Genomic DNA, 22,574 nt, shown 5'->3' with positions numbered 1-22,574 from the left:
TCCCAGAAAGTTTTAGATGTCTCCTTATTTAACACACCTGATGTAACTCATCAGCTTGTTAGGGACACATGTTTACCATTTTAGAAGGAGGCTGACGAGTCGAATCAGGTGTTTTAAATAAGGAGACATCTAAAACTTTCTGGGAGGGGGTGCCCGAGGACCAGGATTGGGAAACACTGCTCTAGACTAATGTCTTTTTCGTTCTTCCCAGCACGAATTTCTGCCAATGGCTGTTCGAGTCTGTGGCACGATATTCTTTCTCGTGTCATTTTATATTTTGATTTCTCATCATTGTTTTCTATTTTTTGACCATTGTCGCTTGGGGTTTGGGTTAGAACCACTTTCTGCGACTTCCTAACCCAAACCCCAACTCTAACCCCAACTTCAGGCGAGAATAGTTTTAAAAGCGGACGAAAAACATGTAGAAAACCAATATATAAAATTACATCCTAACGCAAACCCCGAATCTAACCCTAACCCCAAGCAACAATGATTTGAAAATAGGAAAGAACGATGATAAAAAGTATTAATAATATATTAAAATATATATATACATATATATACATACATATATATATATATAGACATTCGTCTATATAGACATTCGTCTCCAGAGACACGAAAAACAGTGGAAATTCGTGTCATCAAACACGAATAAATTTATCAAAATTTTCTTTACTATAACACTACTTGCCGTGAGACTGTGTTGCAATAAATACAGTAATTGTTCAAAAACAACTAATATTATGCAGATAAAAATATGTTGATTTAGTTCATTTAATTTATTTATTCTGCTACCATATATTATTCCAAAATGCGATTACAGAACACATAAACTGTTAATTAGTTAATGTTTATAAAGTTACAATGTGTTTGCATATACTTTTGTTTTGTTTTAAATGAAAAAGCAAATAATTTCTTAAGCTCCCTCTAGTGCGTAAGAATCGATTTAATAATATTTTTCATGAAAAGAAAACAATACTGAATAAATGTAATTGTTTAATGTTCATTATGGTTTGTTTAAATAACTCATAATTTGTTGAATAAGACTGTTGCTGACTGCAGGAGGAAGCGCCAGATTAACGTGATCAACTTGATGTGTCGCCATAAAAACTTAAGTCATTAAAAAATTGCTGTTTAAAAAACTCCAGAGGGACAATTGTGACATTTTAAACATACCTAAAGAAGTTAAAAACATGAATTCTTGGTCTATTTCATGGGCAACAACACAAAATGATTGAATATATCTTTATATAATATATGAGGCCACTACATGGCATGTGTATTGAATATTTACAATAACTTTTTTAATCATTTTTCTACAGGCTAGCTATTGAAACGGAAGTCTCGCACAAAAAAGATTAGGTCCCAAACTAAGCTTTTTTTAATCAAATAGGCAGATAAAGTAATGAATATTTAAGAAGTCTGTAGATGAAGTCTTGTCAATATTTCTGGCAGCAGTAGGAACCCACTCCAACCAATAAATGTCACAGCTTCAGTCCTCCCAGAGCAAACCGAACACCCACACAAAGGCATCTCCAACGCCTCATGTACCACAGTAGGCTCACACTCCGAACTTTAATGAAGTGAGGTGCATAAATCATGACAGACAGTGAAAATGGAGAATGGATGAGAGTGTTATGCAGAGATCAGGCAGGGATGGAATGATGAAGGGTAAATTCTGGAAGTGGACGGGCGAGGGTCCAAGGTAGACGTGCTCATACAGACCTGCTTTCACTGCCATTGTCTTTTTTGTCGCCTCCGCGCAGCCACTTGCGCAGGAGGAAGCGTCTGCGTTGGGGAGAGGCGGTGGGAGTGGAACAGCTGGACCACGGCGCATCCTCGTCACCGGATGGTGTGATCTCGATGGACGGAAGCTGCAGGTACTCCTTGGAGCCGGACCGCTGAAGCTGATCCTTCTCCAGCTGTTCCTTCTCACTCATGACATTTTTCATCCGTCGCATTTTAAAGCGCTTGCGGCGTAGAGAAGGACTGCAAGAGCTTGACAGTGCCGGATTCCCCTCACATTCCCCATCCTCCGGCCCCTGGATCTGCAGCGCGGGCAGCTGCAGGGTCTCCGACATGGTTTTGCTTTTGCTCAGTCTCACATGAGTCCAAATAGGTATTGATCAGAGATAGCTTTAGCGAGTCCACAGCTGGGTTGAGCCAAGTTCAGCGCTTCCTGTGAGATGGGTCTGCGCTGCCATGTTTGATTTAATAGGTCATTCCAGAATAAAACCCTAGAGGTCAAATGAAGGTCAACGGGTGTGCTAAGGGAACAAATCCTACAGTATGTGCACACAAGGATTTTAAAGAAAACGGAAAACTTGCATACATTTTTTCCGCTCGGCTCTGAAGTTTTACTGTAAAATTTTACACTACTTTAGATATTGACTGAGTAAGGTCATGTCAAATCAATGACTGAAATCAAACGTTGATGCTCCTAATCTCATCATTAGATTATGAGACTTGAGCCTGGATTTCACAGACTATAATCTGACCTTGGGTTATGACTGCTACACATCTTTTAATTACACAATCAGGCACCATTATTACACATTTCATTAGGGTCACAGTGCTGTGAACATGATTCAGGCAAACTCCTTGAAATACTTTGGAGCCAGACATGCATGCCAATGTTAGCACGGGCTTTATGTAGTGGTGCACTTGTGAAAAGTCAGGCATAAACATGCAAACATTTTACAGGAGGAAGCCGCAGCCCACTGAGAGCAGACACACGCTCACAGATTGGCCATCTGCCTGCACGGCACATCAATCCTGCCAAACACTGAAGATTATACTGCTGTTATTTTTATGGCAGACGTGTCCTTTGCAATAAAAACTGAATGCACAAGATATGCACGCTTAAAATGAAATCTGTATTATTTGCAAAACAAACCATCAGGCTTCTCCACATGCAGCAGCTCACATAAACATGCAACACAGTAGCACAGTGCCTACACTGTAGTATGAACTGTAACTTCCTGTAAGAAAGTGATTCTTAACCGAGTTCTTTTTTCCAAGAACTATATACAGTACAGTACATTGAAAATGCATAGTTAACATTTGCAGACTATATTTAATGTATGTTTAGCCTATATGTCAGCTCTTAAGAGAAATAATCGCAGTTTCAGTACAGCAAGTTCTACTACACTTTTTTATATATAATAAAAGCATGTTGAATTTTAAGGGTTCTTGCTTCATTTGACGCTTCATGCAAAGTATCAGTCTGACCGCATGTCAAAACAGTAAACGAATTGTACAATCTGCAACATATCTAAATACATGACAACATCTTTATTTATTTATTTGTTTAAATACAACACGTTTAAAAAGAGAAAGTGCTCATTTTAAATACTGTTAAAAGTAACGCTATATTATATACAATGACACCCATACGATGGATGACATTGTCTACCCGTTTAAAAGTTGCGACAGTGCCCAAAACAGAAACAGAAAAAGGTATAAAACAAAAATCCTACCTTTTCTACCGTCATGTCATCCAAAAAATAAAAATAAATGCGGTTTAACAGGCTGACGTTGTGTCTGAATTTATAACGTGTGCGGTGTGTCACTGTAAAGATCGCCGTTCATTCCCTCACACTCGGTTCCCTTTCTATGGACGATACTACAACTGAGGGGTGAGAAATTGTGAAAATTTAGGGGAAAAAACTAATATCCCATTTTAGACTAAACAAAACCCATGTATGATAGAAGATAAAAGATATGTAAAAATATAAGTTATTTTAATATCGCTGTGTGCGTAAATCGAGCACGTGTTTAGTCCACGCAGGTGGATGCGGGAACGCATCAACCCCTGTTTCTGCGTTTGAGACACGCCACGCGGCTCACTATAAAGGCACTGAATGAGCGTCCCAAATGTGAAAAAAAAAAACTGGCACAGACAGACACAATGATTGATCTTTAACGTTACAACAGGGACAACTTGTCAACTTGAAGTACCGACCACGAAACGGTTTCAGCAGGAAAATTTACAATAACGTGCAACCATTGATTTTATACCTGAGGTAAACATACTATACTGTATGCTGCCGTGTAGAAATGACATTAAGGATATATAACAATCACAACATTACACGATTACCATTACAAAAATGTACTATGGTTTAACTTCACCATAGTTTTTTTGTTGGTTGTATTAGTAATGAAACATTACCACATACAATAACTATGGTTTCATTAGCTATAGTAGGTTAAATTGGGTGTACTGTGTAATACTAATTATGGTAACCCAAAAACACAATGGTAATCAATCTGCCAAAAAAAAAAAACATGATTTTCTCTTTTACTATAATCACACCATGGTTATTTTCCTCTTCCCCAAAATCCAATCTTATCATCCAGATTTAAAGCGAGGCAAAAAACAGTTTTGCTGACTGTGAAGAAGGGGCTCGAAACCAAGCATCTGCCACATAAAATGAGAACAGAGTGTGAGATGAGCACGCTTGTGAGATGATTGACAGGACAGATTGATTAGGCTCCTCCCTAACTTCCACTCAGAAGATTGCTTTAGATCAAATGGTCTGTTAAATGGATAAAAGTTAAAATGTAAATTAATGTTAGAATGCTTAACAATTCGACATTAATAACATTCATATTCATTTGAATGCAAAATACAATTTCACCACTAGATGGGGGTATCCTACTTATTTTCCCTTTTAAAAAAATATGAAGACTTGACTTTTTGCCAAGGGGCGCAAATTTGAAATATGTGTTCGGAGTACCGTGTGTGACTCGTCAAGTCAAAATATGCGTTCGGTGCGTTGTGTGATGCGTCATGTCCAAATACGTTCCTGTTGCAGAGACGTCAAAGAGGTTATGAGAAAAGAGACGTTCACAAAATACTTGCAAGACACTAAATTAACTAAACTCTGATTAAACATGAGATTTAGCGAGTATCTAGCAAATGCGAGCGTCTCTTTTATCATAAACCGTTTTGAAGCGTCTGCAGCAGGCACGTAATTTGACATGATGCGTAATGCACATACGTTTACATGACGCGCAGAACACATATTTTGACATGACGAGCCACACACATGACGGACTAAAAACTACGGCTGCGTCCGAAACCACATACTGTACAGTAGGTACTGAATGAGATGAAGTACTTACTTGCCGTTAAAACAGAAGGTACTGCATAGTATGAATCCTGGAAGTATGCATGAGATTCAGACGTACTACATCCGCCATGTTGCTACATCACGTGACATACGTCGTCATCACGTCATGTCATTCTAGCACAAAAACAGCAGCATGCCTCTTCTTCAGTGATGAGAGTAACTCCACTACTTTTAGCAGTAACAAGCATGTAACGAAGTATTTTTTTAAATCAAGTAACGTAATTACAATTACTGAAATTTAAATGAGTTTGCTACTCGCGTTACTCTATTTTGTAAAAAATAGACAAGACATATCTGACGTCGCAGGACCGTAGTTGGCGGCGCAATGATTCATTACACTTCATCATAGCTGACAGTGCATATAGAATGAACATGAAAAATCTAAACGGGACAACATACCTTTGTTTAAAAATTGTGCGCAAGTCATAATCCATCCGGTCTCATGTTTGTAAATTATCTTCACCAAGCAATCGCAGTATGACATCAACTTGCATTTGTAGTCCACAAAGGTAATAAATCTAAGAAATGTTCATATATTCTTAGATGTTTACATCGGCTTCATGGAAGAGAACGATCCGCGATTGTTGTTTCCAATAAAATATTCACACTGCGCTGTACACCCGTGTTAAAACTCCATAGTATGTGTGAGCTCGCTTTTAGTTTTAGTTTCAGTCACTCCGTATCCGAACAAACAATCCACTCGCTCTGTGTCCGTCCGACAAAACAATCCACGTAGCCTACTCCGTTTTCTGATTAAATATCTTCCTTTAATCCTGTGTATCATTTAAATCCAACAGAAAACAAACAATATATGACCAAAGAGCGCAGTCCCTGCGGCAAGTTTCACAAGCTGTGTTCCAATTCAAGGGCTGCACCCTACTAAGCATGCGATAAAAGGTGAGCACTCAGCCTTTCAAGGCGCTCATTCGCGAAGAGAACTGAAATGAGACGGTCTAACCTTTGGAGGACCCATAATTTGCCTCATCTGCTGCACGCGCATCGCGCCGGTCAGCAGGACACAGCGGATACGTTTCTAACTTATTCAAATAAATATGAAATCAGAAAAATTATTATTTATTTTAGAAAATATGACATGTTGACACAATTGTCTCCAAATTTTTAAAGAGACACTACACAATTTTAACACATTATATATTTTTGTAAACATGCAGAATATTTGTCTAAATGGTCTAAATGATATACATAAATAAACTAAGTTTACATATTAAGATCATTTCTAACAAAAATATTTAAAGGTTGAATCTAAAGCAAAATAGGCTCCTATATGTGATATATTAGAGTCTTACGTGTAAAATAGCCCATCCATATCATTTTACTGTTTGACTGTTCAGTACTGTTCATTACATTTAAAAAGCAGACATAAAAGTACCTTAAAAGTTACTTTTCTAAGTAACTAATTACTTTTGATATACAGTAACTGGTAGAGTAATTCAGTTACTTTTAAAAGAAGTAACTAATAACTGTAACTAATTACTAATTTTCAGTAACTTGCCAAACACTGCTCTTCTTCTTAGTTGGATAACTCGTCTCCTGGGGCATCATGGGATATCCGGGTACTTTTCACATAATTTTTTATATACTATGTATTTGGACATACTACTCGCCTCGCCTACTGCTTTTCGCGTACTATATAGTATGGAAGTAGGCGGTTTCAGACGCAGCATACATGTTTTGACAAGCTTCGCATTGTGCGCCCTTGAACATCACCAGCAGCCACCACTAAACACAAACAAATGCACACTCTATTAAATATGAAAAATTTTAGAAATTGTAGTTTGACAATCGGTTATCATTTATGAAAATGCTAAAAATATAAGCCTACCAAATAAATCTTACTTCATTTCCGAGTTTTTTTTATAGATCCTGTTTTTCTTTTTCTTTTTATACCCTGCTAGGTCTCATTCTATGATTTATTTTAAGAATGACAATATCCCAAGTTCTTAATAATCTGCTTCAAAGTTTTAACTTTGAAAAGTTTTAACAAGTAAAAAAATATCAATGCAGGGAACTATTTATCTGGCAGAAGGCTGTTCATTATAACAGACAGAGATTTCCCACACTGCAACATTGCAGACAACTTATGTCTTCATTAAATACACAACTGAATGTATGTGCCATCCAGATTCTGACTGAAACTTCTGCTCCATTCAGCATCACTGAAGATATATAGCAGGCTGGACACCTGATCATGAATCATGTGATATCAGCGGGTCTGTAATTAACACATTTGGCCATCTGTGCTCACACCCTGACTCTTCTGGGAACCAAAATAAACACTTCTCTTTTCTAGAGTATAAATGAAACACCAAACTGGATTATTTATTCATTCATTTTTCAGACACCTTAATCCAAATCAACCCCATATTGTGCATTCTTTATCAGTGACACTGGTTTTGCTGTGTGCGTGTTCAGACACGATGGACATAAGTTGCTCTTTTACCCTCATGCACTCACTCTGGGTGTTAAGGTTATATAAGGTCTTACATAAAACATGTCCAAGTGACGAAGAAGTGATTCATTCATTCAACACAGTAACTTGCAAAGAAAGGCTTGCTTACAGAGTCTTTCATAACCACTGCAAGTGATAAAATCCCAATTAACTGCAATATGCTCAGAGTAATGAAGCAGACAAAATGCCTTATGTCTGTTTAAAAAAGTGTCTACAATCTGTTCTTGAAGGTTGTGGTGTATACACTGAAGGTAATGAATTAAGGTTTTTTAAATATTAAAAATACTGCATATTGTCAGGCAATAACAAACTACATTAAATATCTGCAATGTAACCTATGTCAGTTCCACCATTCCAATCATCTACTTAGCCTGGAAACCATTAATTTAAAATAATAAACCAGCATAAGAAAACAGCATATTTCCAATATTTCCAGAAATTGGAATAAATATGAAGAATATTATTTAAAATAAAAAAGAAACTAAAGCTTCTTTATAACTCTTTCATTTCTCTGGGCTCGGATTATGAACTGAAGAAAACTTTTTAAAAGAAATTTCACGCAGATCAAACCAAAGCAAAAGTTTTGCAAACAATCTTCAAACTAAACAGTTTAACGGCTTTTAACCATTTTTGACATTTTTTATTCAAGACAAAACCTCATGTGGCCCCAGAAAATTAAACTTGAGACTTTAAAAAAGAGAAATGATGCCTGGATGTACGCCAGAGTGCCCTCCTGAGTAAACCAAAAGAGACTGATGTGAATAATTTAGCAGTTACAGCCACTAAAAGAGCCCCAGAGGAATGCAACACTGTCTTAAAAGATGTTAAAAATGTAAATACATGTATAACTGAGCTCACAACATTCAAGATAAAAATAAACTCGTATGTTTAGTGACATTAACAGTGGAAGAGGAATTTCTATACAGAATACAAAGAAAATTTAATAAGTGACCATGGACCACAAAACTTGTCGTAAGGGTCCATTTTTTAAAATTGAGATTTATACATCATCTGAAGGTTGAATTAATAAGCTGTCCATTGATGGATGGTTTGTTAGGATATGAAAAGGATATTTGGCCGAGATACAACTATTTGAAAATCTGGAATCTGAAGGTGCAACTTAAAGAGTGGTTTTGTAGTCCAGGGTCACATGGTAAATGTATCTGACAGCATGTGCATCAGGTGGGAAGTCACTGCTAGTTCACATGTCAATTCTTGTCATGGACATGCCAGTCACTATGTCATTATGCCATGAATGTGCCAGATGCTTTTTTAGTTAGACACATTTATACGGTCATGTCTAAGGTCATCAAATAATGTCTTACCTAGACACCGATTCCACTAAAATTCTCAAAACAAAGCCAACCTCTGTTTAATTTGATTTTAGGAAATATACACGCCCTGCCTGCCTGCATATCCTGATCCGTAGCGTCACGCTTACCAATTAAATCTGAATGTCAACTTGATAGTGTAGATGGACTGACTTTTTGCCTGTTCGTAACCAAGCCCTGTCATATCATGTAAAAATATATATTCCTCGGCTCAATGTAACCATGACAACAATTCTAAAAGTATGGTGGGATATCTTTTGGGAAAATAGTTACAGCATTGGCAGGGTTCCCACACCTTAATTAACTTCAAATTAAGGACTTTCCAGGTCCAATACCCTCAAATTAAAGGACTAAATGTAGGGACACATTTCAAGTGAAAGCAAGGTTACATCGTGTTACCTTTTAAGATACATTGTTACAGTTCCCTTTCGAGAGAACTCGCGCTACATCACTGCGGTGACACTTTGGGGACGCCTCCAGGGGTAAGTGCGTCTGAATGTGTATATCAAATTCAACCAATGATGAGGCTTAATGACAAAGACAGGGGGACGTGGGAGCCAGGAAGTATATCGCACTCTGAAATATTGCTAAAGACGGCGTTACAGGGACACAGGAAGTATGGCAAGGAAGATGCAGCGTCTCGTTCCCTTCTCAGGAAACAACAGTTACATACGTAACCAGAGACGTTTTCATGTGTCAAACACAACTATGCAAAAAAGCATTTTGGTATGAATCAACATTTGCATACTAAAGATATAAGCATTTAATGCGAACAGTTTAACACGTTAAAATTTGTATGATATTATCCTACACTACACAGGGAATATGTTTTTTTTTTCCAAAAAACTTCTTGCATAAAATAGATTCCAGCACTTTCAATGATCTGTATCTATGTATGTATATTTTCAAAAACTTTGCAGGGCCTTGAATCCCCCCCCCCCCAGATTCACAAACTTTCAAGGATTTCAAGGACCCGTGGAAACCCTGCATTGGGAGTGTCCAGCTGTATAATTTAAAATAAAAGAAATGCATGTATGAATATACCCTTAAAACTTTATTCCGAAGACCTAAAAATGTTGTAGAAACAAAAAAGGATATAGTTAAAGTTCGATTGACATAACGTGCATTGTTGGATGCATTTGTTTATTTTGAGTCATATGTGAAAAGACCAGCCTCACTTAGCTGGTAAATGCTTTGACATTTCGTCAACTTTTACCGTAGGTGTATATTCTCATTGTTTGTCAGTGTGTTCTCAATCTTTGAAAATGTCATTTGGTTGAAGTAAAAATAATAATAAGCTAACCAGGCAGGATGCATCATTTATGTGCAAATGCTTTTGTGTAACATGACTGCAGACACAAAATATAAAATAGTACGGTCAAATATGATGCAGCTAACACTATGAACCTACAGTATTCAACTTTAGCTAAAGTTAAAGAGCATTTTATGTTTGTTTAAATACAGTATTTTGTATAAAATAAATATCATAAAATTAATAATATCTCTTTCTTTCCTTAATTTCTCAGATTAAACATGCATGTCTAGTGTTTTTAAGATAAATCAGATTTTTAAAAGAGTCTGGAAAACGAATAAATTAATATTTTAAAAAATCACAAAATATTATTATGTACCGTACAAAGATTTAAGAGCACCTGTTTCATCAAGAAAAAACAACGTTATTTTGTGTATTTGGTATAATACAATGTCTTTGTGTGGTTTATGGTTCAAAAAACACATTATTTTCCACATACCGCACATTTTTGTAGCTCCAGATTAAACTCTTATCCTGAAACGCACGGATTTTGTACAAAACTCGTCGATTTGAAAAGCACTGTGTCCCTGATTGGCCAGCTAATATGTACATTGTGATTGTCAGCCGGAAATGTGACGCGCCTTACCATGTTTGAAAGATTCGCTCACAATGCAATACTAACAGGAGTTAACTTACAGGCTGTGAGTCCGAAGTGTAAGGAATTATGATAATGTCGATCTTGTCTACATCACCAATCCCAGGAAGTAAACTTTTGCCTATCCGCGTGTTTGTTGTAGTCCAAGAAGAGATTTACGGTGGCGATGATAACTCGCGTCATCGTTTACTTTGGTGTATGTACCTTTTGCATTTCGTTAACATGTACTACTGTAATACAAACCACAGGAAATGTAAAATCATGAATTGGACCATAGGTGCCCTTAAACATGACCCACAGGGGTGTTGCTAAGGAGTTGCTATGCAGTTGCAAAAGCATTCTGATATTATGCAATGGAAGTTTGATTGCAAAGTTAAGTTTAAAATCTACTCTATGCTAAACAGCTAATCAGTATGGAAGTACAGTAGGTGCATCTCTGTCTCCGGCATCTGGACTGTCCCAGACTGTTGAGACACAGACACAATGACCTTACCGGGAGGCAAGCCATTACCCCTCTGTTCAGGGATATAAACACGACCTCATGAATATGGAAGAAAAAGCTTCCAGAGGGTTTTAAATGCATTTGCCCAGCATGTTGTTGAATGGCACTTTAACAGCTAAAGAAAGTCACAGAAGGAGGCAACATGCAAAACGTTAAATCCCATCAGAAATATGATGCTCTAATGGGTATAAGACACCGCAAGGCATTGGAGAGACCTCTAACACTATCTTAAAAAACAATCTTAAGAAAAACTGACTGCTAAACATGCTCAATTCCTGTTAGGATTTGACACACAAGCCATTGTTCGACATTAAAGATGAGCTTGAAGCGTTACAGATCTGGTTATAGATTGACTGCACTCCAAAGCATTGTGGAACTATTACATCACATCATAAACACACAAAAGTCATGCACATCACAAGGTTTGTTTACATGCATTAAATAGCGCATGCACAAATTTTTTGGATAAACAGAGGCGGTTACCTGACCCCAAACAATGTCAAAAAACACGCCAATGAGCGCAGTATTGCTTTTCTCCCCACACAATGAAAGAAACAAAGCTCTCAGAAGTCTCAGTCCAACTGCAATAAGCCCACACATGCTGGCACGCAGAGAAAAGAAACATTGCAGCACTTATTCACAAGACGTCAAGCACACGTCACATTGTGCCCGGTCTGCTGTGCTCTCTCTCTCCATCTCCAGGTGTCCTATTCCACCCTCCTCCAACTTCTCTCTCTAAAGACATATCCTAATGCTGACGCACAGCAGCCTTTCTAGAAGTTGACAGACATCTGGAACTCAGCATTTTGCACTTTTGCAAGAACGCTATCAAAGGGAGACAAATCTCCAATGATGCTCTCCTAAACTGCCAAGACACCATGAGTGCTCGAGAATTGTGAAGATGAATTCACCCTACAAAAGCATTATATATAACTGCTGACTCAGACGCTCAAAAAAAATTTCACGCAGCTTTAAATCGCCTTTATTGTTTGGGCAGGAAATGGTTCATTTTTGTGATATGGGTGAGTGGAGTATTTAGGGCGAGACGGAAATAAATTGGCACCATTTAAAAGAGTTTAAAGTAAATGGGGATTCCATTGACATTTTCCGCCATCCTATACTGTAGAAACATACACAGTCTGTAGTATTTGAAGTATCATTAGCATGCAGCCCACATACAATTATTGTTGAAAATAAAGATACATGCATTTCTGATAATTCCCTGATCATCTCAAAACTGCCAACAAGAGAACTACCCAAAAGTTATATTGTGTGTCAAAAATCACTTATTTTCTTCCAAACCTGAATTACTTTGTTGGTAACACTTTACAATAACGTTGTATAAGTAAACATTGGTAAATGCACTAACTATGCAAAATATAGGTTTTTTAGCATGTATTCATTCTTGTAAATGCTATTTTGTGTCAATAAATGACATTACATTCAATAAAGTTATGCATGTTAATTTATGGTGCATTAATTAAAGGATTAGTCAATTTTCTTAAAACAAAATCCAGATAATTTACTTACCACCATGTCATTCAAAATGTTGATGTCTTTCTTTGTTCAGTCGAGAAGAAATTATGTTTTTTGAGGAAAACTTTCCAGGATTTTTGTCACTTTAATGGACCCCAACACTAAACAGTTTTACTGCAGTTTAAAATTGCAGTTTCAAAGGACTCTAGGCGATCCCAGACGGGGCATGAGGGTCTTATCTAGCGAAACGATTGTCATTTTTGTCAAGATAAATTAAAAATATGCACTTTTGGACCACAACTTATCGTCTTCTTCCGTGCGTGTGACGTGCCAGCGCGACCTCACGCGATATGTCATCACGTCAAGAGGTCACGGATGACGTATGCAAAACTACGCCCCAGTGGAGAAAGAGGACCGTTCCGACATTGTTGTATGTGGAATGATACTAATTAATGTCTTTGTGTCAGTTTATTGTTTAAAATGGTCTGCAAATGTGCGTTTCATACATGTTACACGTGACCTTTCGACGTCATTGTGCAATTACGTGAAGTCGCGCTGGAGCATCACAGGACCAGAGGAAGACGAGAAGTTGTTTAAAAGTGCATATTTTTTATTTTTCTTGCCAAAAAATGACAATCTTTTAGCTAGAAAAGACCCTTATGTCTTGTTTGGGATCGTTTAGAGTCCTTTGAAACTGCAATTTTAAACTGCATTAAAACTGTTAAGTGTTGGGGTCCATTAAAGTCCATTAAAATGAAAAAAATCCTGGAATGTTTTCCTCAAAAAAACATAATTTCTTCTCGACTGAACAAAGAAAGACATCAACATTTTGGATGACATGGTGGTGAGTAAATTATCTGCATTTTTTTTTAAGAAATTGACTAATCCTTTAATGTTACCAGTTACAAGCTTGATTTTTATAAATGTAGTAAGAAATGCCAAAATTACCAAGATAGGATTGTCAGTTGTTGGTAAAACAGAAGTTTGTGGTGGTTAATGATTTTGTGTAAAGCTGAAACTGCCGAGAGTTAATGGATTTTTCTACTGCAAACTTCTATTGCTTGAGCGCACATACAAATACTTCCATCAAAAGAAAATATGACCTGATATATATAGGACATATTTTGTACATGGGGCGACTCTGAAAGCCTTGAGCACCCCATTGAACTGGAACTTGGTTTAGTGAAGCATTATAGTTAAAGGCAACATTTCAGAGCAAAAATAAACACAAGTTTCTCCGCAGATAAGTATCTCCTAGTAGGTTTGCTTATTGCCAGCATTAGCATAGTTTTAAAAACAGAAGGCCACAGCAGCACAAGGTCGTACACCTCCACCTCCACTTCTCTCTTGACTGGTGAATTTCACTCTGGTAATTAACCAAATATTTATAACACACACAAAAAGGCATCTCATTAAACCATCACCGAGTTTAGGAACTTCACTGTGGGTATTAATCTCTTTCTCCATTTTTCCTACTCTGATTGGGAAAATAATATGTTTGTCACACACATCCTCTTCTGGGAGCTTTTTTACCTACACCAACAAAAATAGATAGATGAGATCAGCCCAAGATATAAACAGGAAACTACAGCAAATTATCACATGCAACCTCTATATGACTCATGCGTGTTTTAAGAAACTGCACAAAAAATGTTTATGCCTAATCAACTCGCTGTGACAATTTAGTATTCATAGCACACATTTAGTATTCATTTGCACTGCTTGGAGGAAGGGCTTCATAACCGGACTGACCCTTATAAAAACCAGAAGTGTGAAACATTGCTTAATCCATGGTTGACATACCCTTATTAACCCTTATTTAACTGGGGTTAAGTATAGTGTGAAATACCCAAAAATAAATGATATATTTGAAAATGGGAAATAAATAAATGTTGTGGTTGTGCCCAGCAGTTTTACAGCCCGTGGAAAGTTAAACATATCCAAGGCTCTGAAAAGCCATGCTGACTCAGCTGAGGTCTTAAACCATATTGGTTAGGACAGCATAATCACATACAGTAACACTCAAGGGGTAATGTGTCTAGAGCTTTCACCACCTTAAAATGCGGTGAATTTGAAATGTGAAATTTAAAGTGAGTCTCCGCCAGCTTAAAGTTTAATGTGCGTGATGGTGCTCTGCATTTAGGGCTGTGGCATATTTATAAAATGAAAACGGGAAAATGACACATCACATTTGGACGATTTTCTGCTCAAAAACGACACTATTAACACGGCAGAAAAATGACTTGCGGTGACTTAGAGAGAGCAGTAAAATATTTTATTGATTTAAGATGTTATATTTTAAATTGTTTAATTGTTAATTTTTTTTAAATCAAGGACTTTGCTGATGTAATGCGACATTCACATAGGACGCGGTGCGTGCTGCGCTATGAAACCCATTCATTTCAATGGCTTGCGCCGCGCAAGGGCGGTTTGTTGTTGCATCGAGCAAAGCACAGGCGCAGCGGGCGCAGCGAGCGCAACTTGCGCTCACGCCGAGGTCAAAGTTCAAAATAGTTTAACTTTTGCGCTGCGCTCTGTGACGATTACCCGCGCGGCCAATAGAAAAGGGGCGTCCAAACAAAATGGACGAAGAGCTTATACTCGGTTCTGGCCAGCATAGCACAAGTGCAGCGCACACCGCTTCCTATGTGAAAGCCGCATTACATAGCTGCAGCAGGCGTAGTGATATTACGCACTGCCGAAAATTGAAAGTTACTTAGGGCAGTGGTTCCCAAACTTTTTCAGCGTGTGGCCCCCCTTGTGTACGGTGCATTCCTTCGCAGCCCCCCAAAGAAAATTTTTGACAAAAAACTGTTCTAAAACTCAACATTTTTATTAAAAAAAAAAAAACATTAAATTATACACAAAAGTAGTGCTTTTGGTTAGTAGCCTTATTTTTTTAGGTTTAATTACACAGAAATCATGATAAATTCATGTATTTCATAAAATGTCATAAAACTGGGGCTCCCCTGGCACCATCTCGCGGCCAGTTTGAAAACCACTGACTTAGGGGACTATTTTCGTCTGCTGCGTAATATCATTGCACCTCCCTACAGCCATGTTACAGCAGCAAAGTCCGAGATTTTTACACCAGAATGAGAGTATAATTCCTAGCCTTGAAAATCACAACTTTTAATTTTCTGTCGCTCTTAGTACACGATGTAACTACAGAAGAGGCAAGTTTTAAATAGGAAAAATATCAAAACTCTTTGGTTATTTTTTAGCATGATGCTAATGGTCTAATCAGATTCAATGGATTGTGCTAAGCTATGCTAAAAGTGGTATTGCCAGACCCGGAGATCAGCTGAATGGATTCCAAACTGGTAAAAATCAAATGTTTAACTCTAGGGGAACAGGAAAATTAGTATATTTAAAAAAAAGTGGAATGTCCCTTTAATTGCTAGGGAACCTCAGTCTCTTTCTCCCGGCCATGAGAGTCGATTGAGTCTCTAACCACTAGGCCATGACTGCCACATCAGTGTTCTTGTAGCACTGTTGGTAGAGCGTTGCCAAAATAGGTTGTGGGTTTGATTGCCAGTGAACACATATACTGATAAAATGTAATTGAATGCACTGTAAGCTGTTTTGGATAAAAGCATTGCCATATTCACACATTTTAATGTGACAGGCTTGAACTTGTAGCAGTGCTGCCCTCTGGTGATTGTAACTGGTCCAGGCCTTTTAATGAAACCTAACCCTAATCCAGGGGTGTCCAAACTAGGTCCTGGACGGTCGGTGTCCTACAGAGTTTATCTGAAACTTCCCTCAACACACCTGTCTGAAAGTTTCTAGTCTGCCTAGTAAGGCCTTGATTAGCTGGATCAGGTGTGGGTGGGGTTTAGATTAGGGTTGGAGCAAACCTCTGAAGAGACACCGGTCCTCCAGGAACAGGATTGGACACCCCTTCTCTAATTTGTGTGTGTGTCTGTCTGCCTGTCTGCCTACATATCAGTCATTTAAAATGAATGAAAGTTTCTATGAGAGCACAACCAAAAACACTGTAAAGCATTAATATGGCCAATGAAAGGTTGCTGTCCAAGGTGCTGATATTTCTCTTATCTTTGTGTTATCTGCATGACAGTAAAACTGAAGGCCTGGTGGGGCTCAGTTTCTCAAGGCTCTGTGCTGAATCTGACTTACAAAGGCTCATCAAGGCCACATTTCTGTAAGTCTGTGATAAGGACAAGCAATATGACGCAGTGACTTGATCTTAGATTTTCCATCTCTATGTGCCCTTGAAAGAGATCAGTCAGCTATCTAAAAAAATAAGTAGCTAAATTATGACAAAGATCTTTAACATCAGAATCTAAGAAAAGCAACGCAGCCTTGAATTGCAATGAAATAATCCAACATACATAAAGACGGCTTTGTGTGACTTCTATATGTGAATAAAGGCTTTTAAACTTTTTCACCAGATGAAGGGCCTTTAATATTTTTTTGTAGTGTATACTAAAGACGCATTTACAACCTTTCTAGAGCGTATAAATTCCTCATTGCAGTCAGGTCTGGTTCCATGTCACATTTATTATATTCCAAGGCTAACATCACTTTACTGCTTTATATAAGGTTTAATGCACAAGTTGCAAAATATGATATTGCTAAAATATTGATCTGTAGTCCAAGATCACATATCTAATTTTGCCAGGACGTGTTGGGTATCTCATAGAGGTCACAGGTAATGGACAAACAATCAATAATGTGCATAAGACTGTAATGGTCTGCACTGTGCAATGGGATATATGATCCGGAATGAGCCTGAGGACATAATGTTCCTAATTTGATTTTACTGCATTGTGTATGTTTTCACAATTTAGTCATTAAGTGTTATACAATGTAGCTCAGTTGGTAGATCATTGTGCTAGCAACGCAAAGGACATGGGTTCAATTCCAGAAGAAAAAAAAATATATTGAAACATATTGAAAAAATGTATAGATTGAATGAACTGAATGTCAAATTAGATAAAAGTGTCTGCTAGGGCTGTCACAATGATTAAATAATCGTCTCATCGCAATTGTTTGACCTCATCGGGATGATTTCAGATTACCGCGATGATTGCACAACTCTCTAAAAAACACAAGGGGGAGCTGCAGAGCCTGTATAAACGAGACAGTATCAGATTACTTTTAAAAATGTGTTATGTGTATAAATATTTACTGCCAGATAAACCTTGCAAAATATTTAATTTAAATAATCACAAGCATCTGTGAAAATTATTTCATAAATAAAAAAATGTATGAGAATAAAATGTCAAAGCAATGAACGGGCAATTAATCGTCAATATACCGTCAGGCAAATTTCATAACCGTGACAGCCCTAGCGTCTGCCAAATGCATAAATGTAATTCCAAAAAATGTTCAGGATATGAAACCAATGTCATCCGGACTCAGCATGACACATCATACAGGTAGTATGCATCTTTCGACACAACACCCTACCCCGAGACATGTTTGGGCACCCTCCTTCAATGCAAGTCTACACATTCGTTTTTGTTAACCGTATCGATCACCAGGCAAAAATCATGTCATCAATACTATAGCACACTTTTCAAAATAACATAAATTGAGTTCATGTCTGTAGCATAAATACGCAGAGTGATATGCATTGAAATGTACTACTTGCATGCGCAATAGCAACAGTAAGGACCACCAGCTATCAACACAGATGAATGAAGGTCATTCCATGAATGAAAACAATCGCTCTCAAGTCTTATTTCATCATTCAGAAGGGGTTGTCATGATGTAACAGCATCAAAGTCATTCCTCTGGAAAAAAAATATCAAGGAAATGTAATTTAGAGGCTCAGACAGAACATCAAGCTTGGCCGAACACTGTCGTCCTTGAGTTTCTGGCAATGTAAAGGCAACTAAATGAGAATTTTTCTGAGTAAATTAATCTTTTGATGTAGCAGTGTCTCTGACCTAACTGACTTTAATTATGTGGCATACAAATATATAATGTTTGTAATTAAGCTAATACATAATTTGATATCTGCTACAATGGTTCACAAGGCTCCAGCCACCTTTTTAGCAAAACCTACATCTGTCTTTACTACAGTACACAAGTAGACTACTTAGCCGGCAGCGTGTGCATGATTTATAGGCCAGGGTAGAGAACGAGGACAAAATGTGTCTCTAAGGCATCTGACTAAATTTGTCTAAGTGCATTGTAAAGTCAGCATGAAATGCAATTTAACTTCTGCAATATGATGTTTTTCTATGTTAAACAAGGTATTTGATTATAAAAAGCATGGCAGCACATATGAAGTTATAAGCATCTTAAATCTAGCATACAGTACACTTTATACAAACTCACTTAATCATATTTTAATCGCTCCGAATCATCTCAGTATCCAGATATGTCCACAAGAGTCATTGAAGTAGGAAGGTCAATTCAAGTTGACTTCAAACAGATCTGATATTCACTGAGCAGCTTCTCTCGAAATCTACCAGCTCAATAGTTAATCAATTGCTTTACACATCTCTAGCATTTGATATGGAGGCTATCATGTCTTAGTATGTTCCACCTCTAGTTCTCCTACTGAGAGGTCATCGTAAAGCCAAACTAGACTGAAAAATATGCGCTTAGTACATGTTTATTTACAGATCTAGTAAAAGCATTTCATTAAATAGCCAGCTAATGAGGTTTTGGAAGTCCTCTGGTGCATTTGCTGTAATTGCTCGCAATCTAATTTCAGCAAATTGCTTCTGCTCCTCCACTGGCACACAATTTGGACACCCCGCCGATTTAATAAAGCAGATTGAAAATGACTAAATGACATACATATCTACTTAATTATTTTTAAGTCTGGTTGAAAAATTAAATGTATGTGATGGATTTCATGTGATGTGAGGCTTGTTTAATGACGTAAAAAAGTCTTTACATTTGTGGAAGTTTGCAAGCTGACGTCAAAACGTTATGAGATGTTTCACTTTAGGCTACAAATGTAATCACAGCTAACAAAATGCTGCTACTATGAATGTCACCCAGATGAATGAATTTACCTGATTTCACCACATATTCATAATCTGGAGCATCGCACTGGATCCGATCCCTTACCTCTGATGCTTCCGAGCACTGAAGGGGGAGAAGGAGCATTTAGTCCGCCGCGAGGAGATGCTCCTGGACGGGCTGCTGTCCTCCGCCTCCTCCACGTTTAACTGCGGTATGGTCTGTCCGCCTGTGATACAAGCCATTTTCCTCTGATGTGAATGTGAAAAGGTTTCTGATGTCCCGTGAGAAGTTCTGCTCAGGACTCAGGACAGGATGTGCCGTCTGTATGGATGTGTCACGGGCTGGACTGCAGGGGTTGAGAAACGAGATGAAGTGACAGTGGATCTGATTTCTAAACGTGACTCCTCAAGTTACCTCGTGAGAGATTATGCTCGATTATACTATAATATTATTTAAATGGAAGCGTGTGAACAAGTAGGCTAAACCAAACAAAATAATATTTTATTTGTTTTACTTACCTCATACTAAACATCTTTGTCCGATAGCCTAAGTCATAAAATATATGCTGTTCTTCGTCATTTTGGATGAAGTCCTTTTCACCCTTTCCGTAATCCCAGCAAACACAGAACGTTCCCCTCACGTTAGTTTTTAGTTATTTTGGGGGGAACCAAATAATAACGTTCTGGAAACGTTCTTTTTAGGTTTTATTGTTGCAACCATAAAATAACGTTCCCATAACGTTGCAGGGTAGTTATTTTTAAAATAACCGAAAAATAACTAACAGATCTCTAATGGTTATTTTTGGTTATTTTTGGAACCGTAAAATAACATTGCCATAACGTTGCAGGGTGGTTAAAATAACTTATACAGAACGTTCTCTAATGGTTATTTTCTGGTTATGTTTGGAACCATAAAACGTTCACATAACGTTGCATATATAAAATAACGTTCCCATATAACGTTGCAGGGTAGTTATTTTTTAATAACCTAAAAAATAACTTATACACTGAAAAAAATGATTCATTCAATTTACTATTTTTTCTATTTATTTAAGCTACATTTAAACAAACAAAAAAGAAGAAAAAAAACAAACAAACAACGTTTGTTTAAATGTAGCTTAAATAAATTGATTGCGACCACTTAGTTACCTTAAAAAATTGAGTTAATTGAATGAATAATTTTTTTCAGTGTACAGAATGTTGTAATGTTTTTTTTTTAGAAAATAAAATGAAAGCACAATTAAACACATTATCCCTTTAGTGTGCACGTCTGATATTCGGGTGCCCTGCCCTCTTCAGTGTAAAGTTATCGCAGTTTTACAGTAGTAGGCCAATGAGTGAGAATGATTAGCATAAATGGTTACCATAGTCGTTTTTGAAGTGTTTGTTTGAGTAGAACCCACAATGTTAACTTTTGAACCAGTTAAGATTTATTGCCTGTTTATTAGATTTAAACAAAAAGCGTTTAGTCAGGTGACTGAATTAGCAATCTTCCATGCGCGAGACCCGAGTTTTGCTGCGTTTGACTTGATGCGGTACCGCGTAGAATGTCAGAAGGATGACATCAAAGTACCGCGAGAGCGATTCGAGAAATCATATGGAGCAGTATGCTTTTGAATCACTCTCGCGGTATTTTGATGTCATTGGTTGGGCGGTCTACGCGGTCAAACACACACAATTTCTTGTCATGTAAACGCATTTGTCTGGTTAAATTCAGTCAAAATTTCGGATGTTTTCCTAAAATCAGCAATGGTGCCATGTCTAGTTATAAAACAATCTTTAATTTACCGAAAACTCTTATCTCTGTTGGACTTTACTTTATAAACCTATAACTATATTTAATTTAAATGGGCTTTTCTATAACGCTCTGCATTTTTGTAATATTTAAATTTATTAGGCATTTTTAATACATTATTTACTGAGTGGGTCCCTTTAGTGATTAGGCCAGAAGTGCAATATTTTAATAAAAAATAAAAAAACTACATCTTTCTCTTCTTACAGATATAGCAATTACTGAACATAACTTCCGTGAGTGGCTTTGAATAAAAGAGTGTTGATTTTCACAGGCTAGCACATAGTTCATTGAGAAGCAGTCTCCTGTAAATGCAGACATTGTCCACTAGAGGCCACGATTGCACTGTGACTGTTATTCAGCATCCCAAACCTCGAACAAGAGATGATCAAAAGGGGCACAAAGGGATTCAACATTTCGGCAAAATATCTCAGACAGAGTAGGTAGGCAAATGTCTAAGAAAATGGATTATATTTCTTTTGTATGCTATATTTGTTTCAATCTTCTGTGCTAAGCAGCTTGTACAACACAGTAAGGTACTCACATATTTATCTGGGTGGATGCTGAACTGAATCACAATGAGAGTGAAAGAACAATTACACTACAATGGAAGGATTAAGAAATGAATAATTAACTCTTTTTATTATTCTTAGCTCACTACATGCCGGAGAAGTGCAGATGCTTAATCGAAACTTGCTTAACTCTTCACATTTTGGAGAACATGCGTCTTAAAGATGAATGCCATTATACAAGAAGTTGATTTTTTCCAAAAATATCTTTCTGTACTTTTTAAAAGGGCCCCACTTGTACAAAAATGCTACACATTTAGCAAATTACATATATTTAAAGACCCTGTGATGATGTGCCCTGAAATTTGTAGCTTTGTTCGATGGACATAATTTCTAAGGAAGTAGGAGGGGACATATTGAGTGGCCCCTCCCCTTTTGAAATAGCCAGTGATGTTCGGTTTACCTCAGTCTGGTATCTGATGAGATACTAAAGTGC

At 37.3% G+C, this 22,574-nt stretch overlaps 1 protein-coding gene across 4 annotated transcripts in view; it reads right to left on the bottom strand.

Annotated features, from left to right (window-relative positions):
• gramd1ba (GRAM domain containing 1Ba) overlaps nucleotides 1-3,620 on the bottom strand; it is a 60,856-nt gene extending 57,236 nt beyond the window's left edge. For 2 of the 4 annotated variants that reach the window (XM_055207823.2, XM_055207825.2), the window contains exons 1-2: nucleotides 3,483-3,620; nucleotides 1,729-2,240 (exon numbers count right to left, since the gene is read on the bottom strand). In XM_055207823.2, the coding sequence (XP_055063798.2) occupies nucleotides 1,729-2,084 (356 nt within the window). In that variant the 5' untranslated portion in view covers nucleotides 2,085-2,240; nucleotides 3,483-3,620. The remainder of the gene's footprint in view (nucleotides 1-1,728; nucleotides 2,241-3,482) is intronic. The other 2 variants (XM_055207824.2, XM_055207826.2) reach the window with 2 other exon arrangements.
• Nucleotides 3,621-22,574: the final 18,954 nt, after the last annotated feature.

This window comes from Misgurnus anguillicaudatus, chromosome 12 (assembly GCF_027580225.2).
Source record: "Misgurnus anguillicaudatus chromosome 12, ASM2758022v2, whole genome shotgun sequence".
Taxonomy (NCBI): Eukaryota; Metazoa; Chordata; class Actinopteri; order Cypriniformes; family Cobitidae; genus Misgurnus; species Misgurnus anguillicaudatus.
Note: the sequence above shows the minus strand (reverse complement) of the source record. Positions and strands in the feature narration are given on the sequence as shown.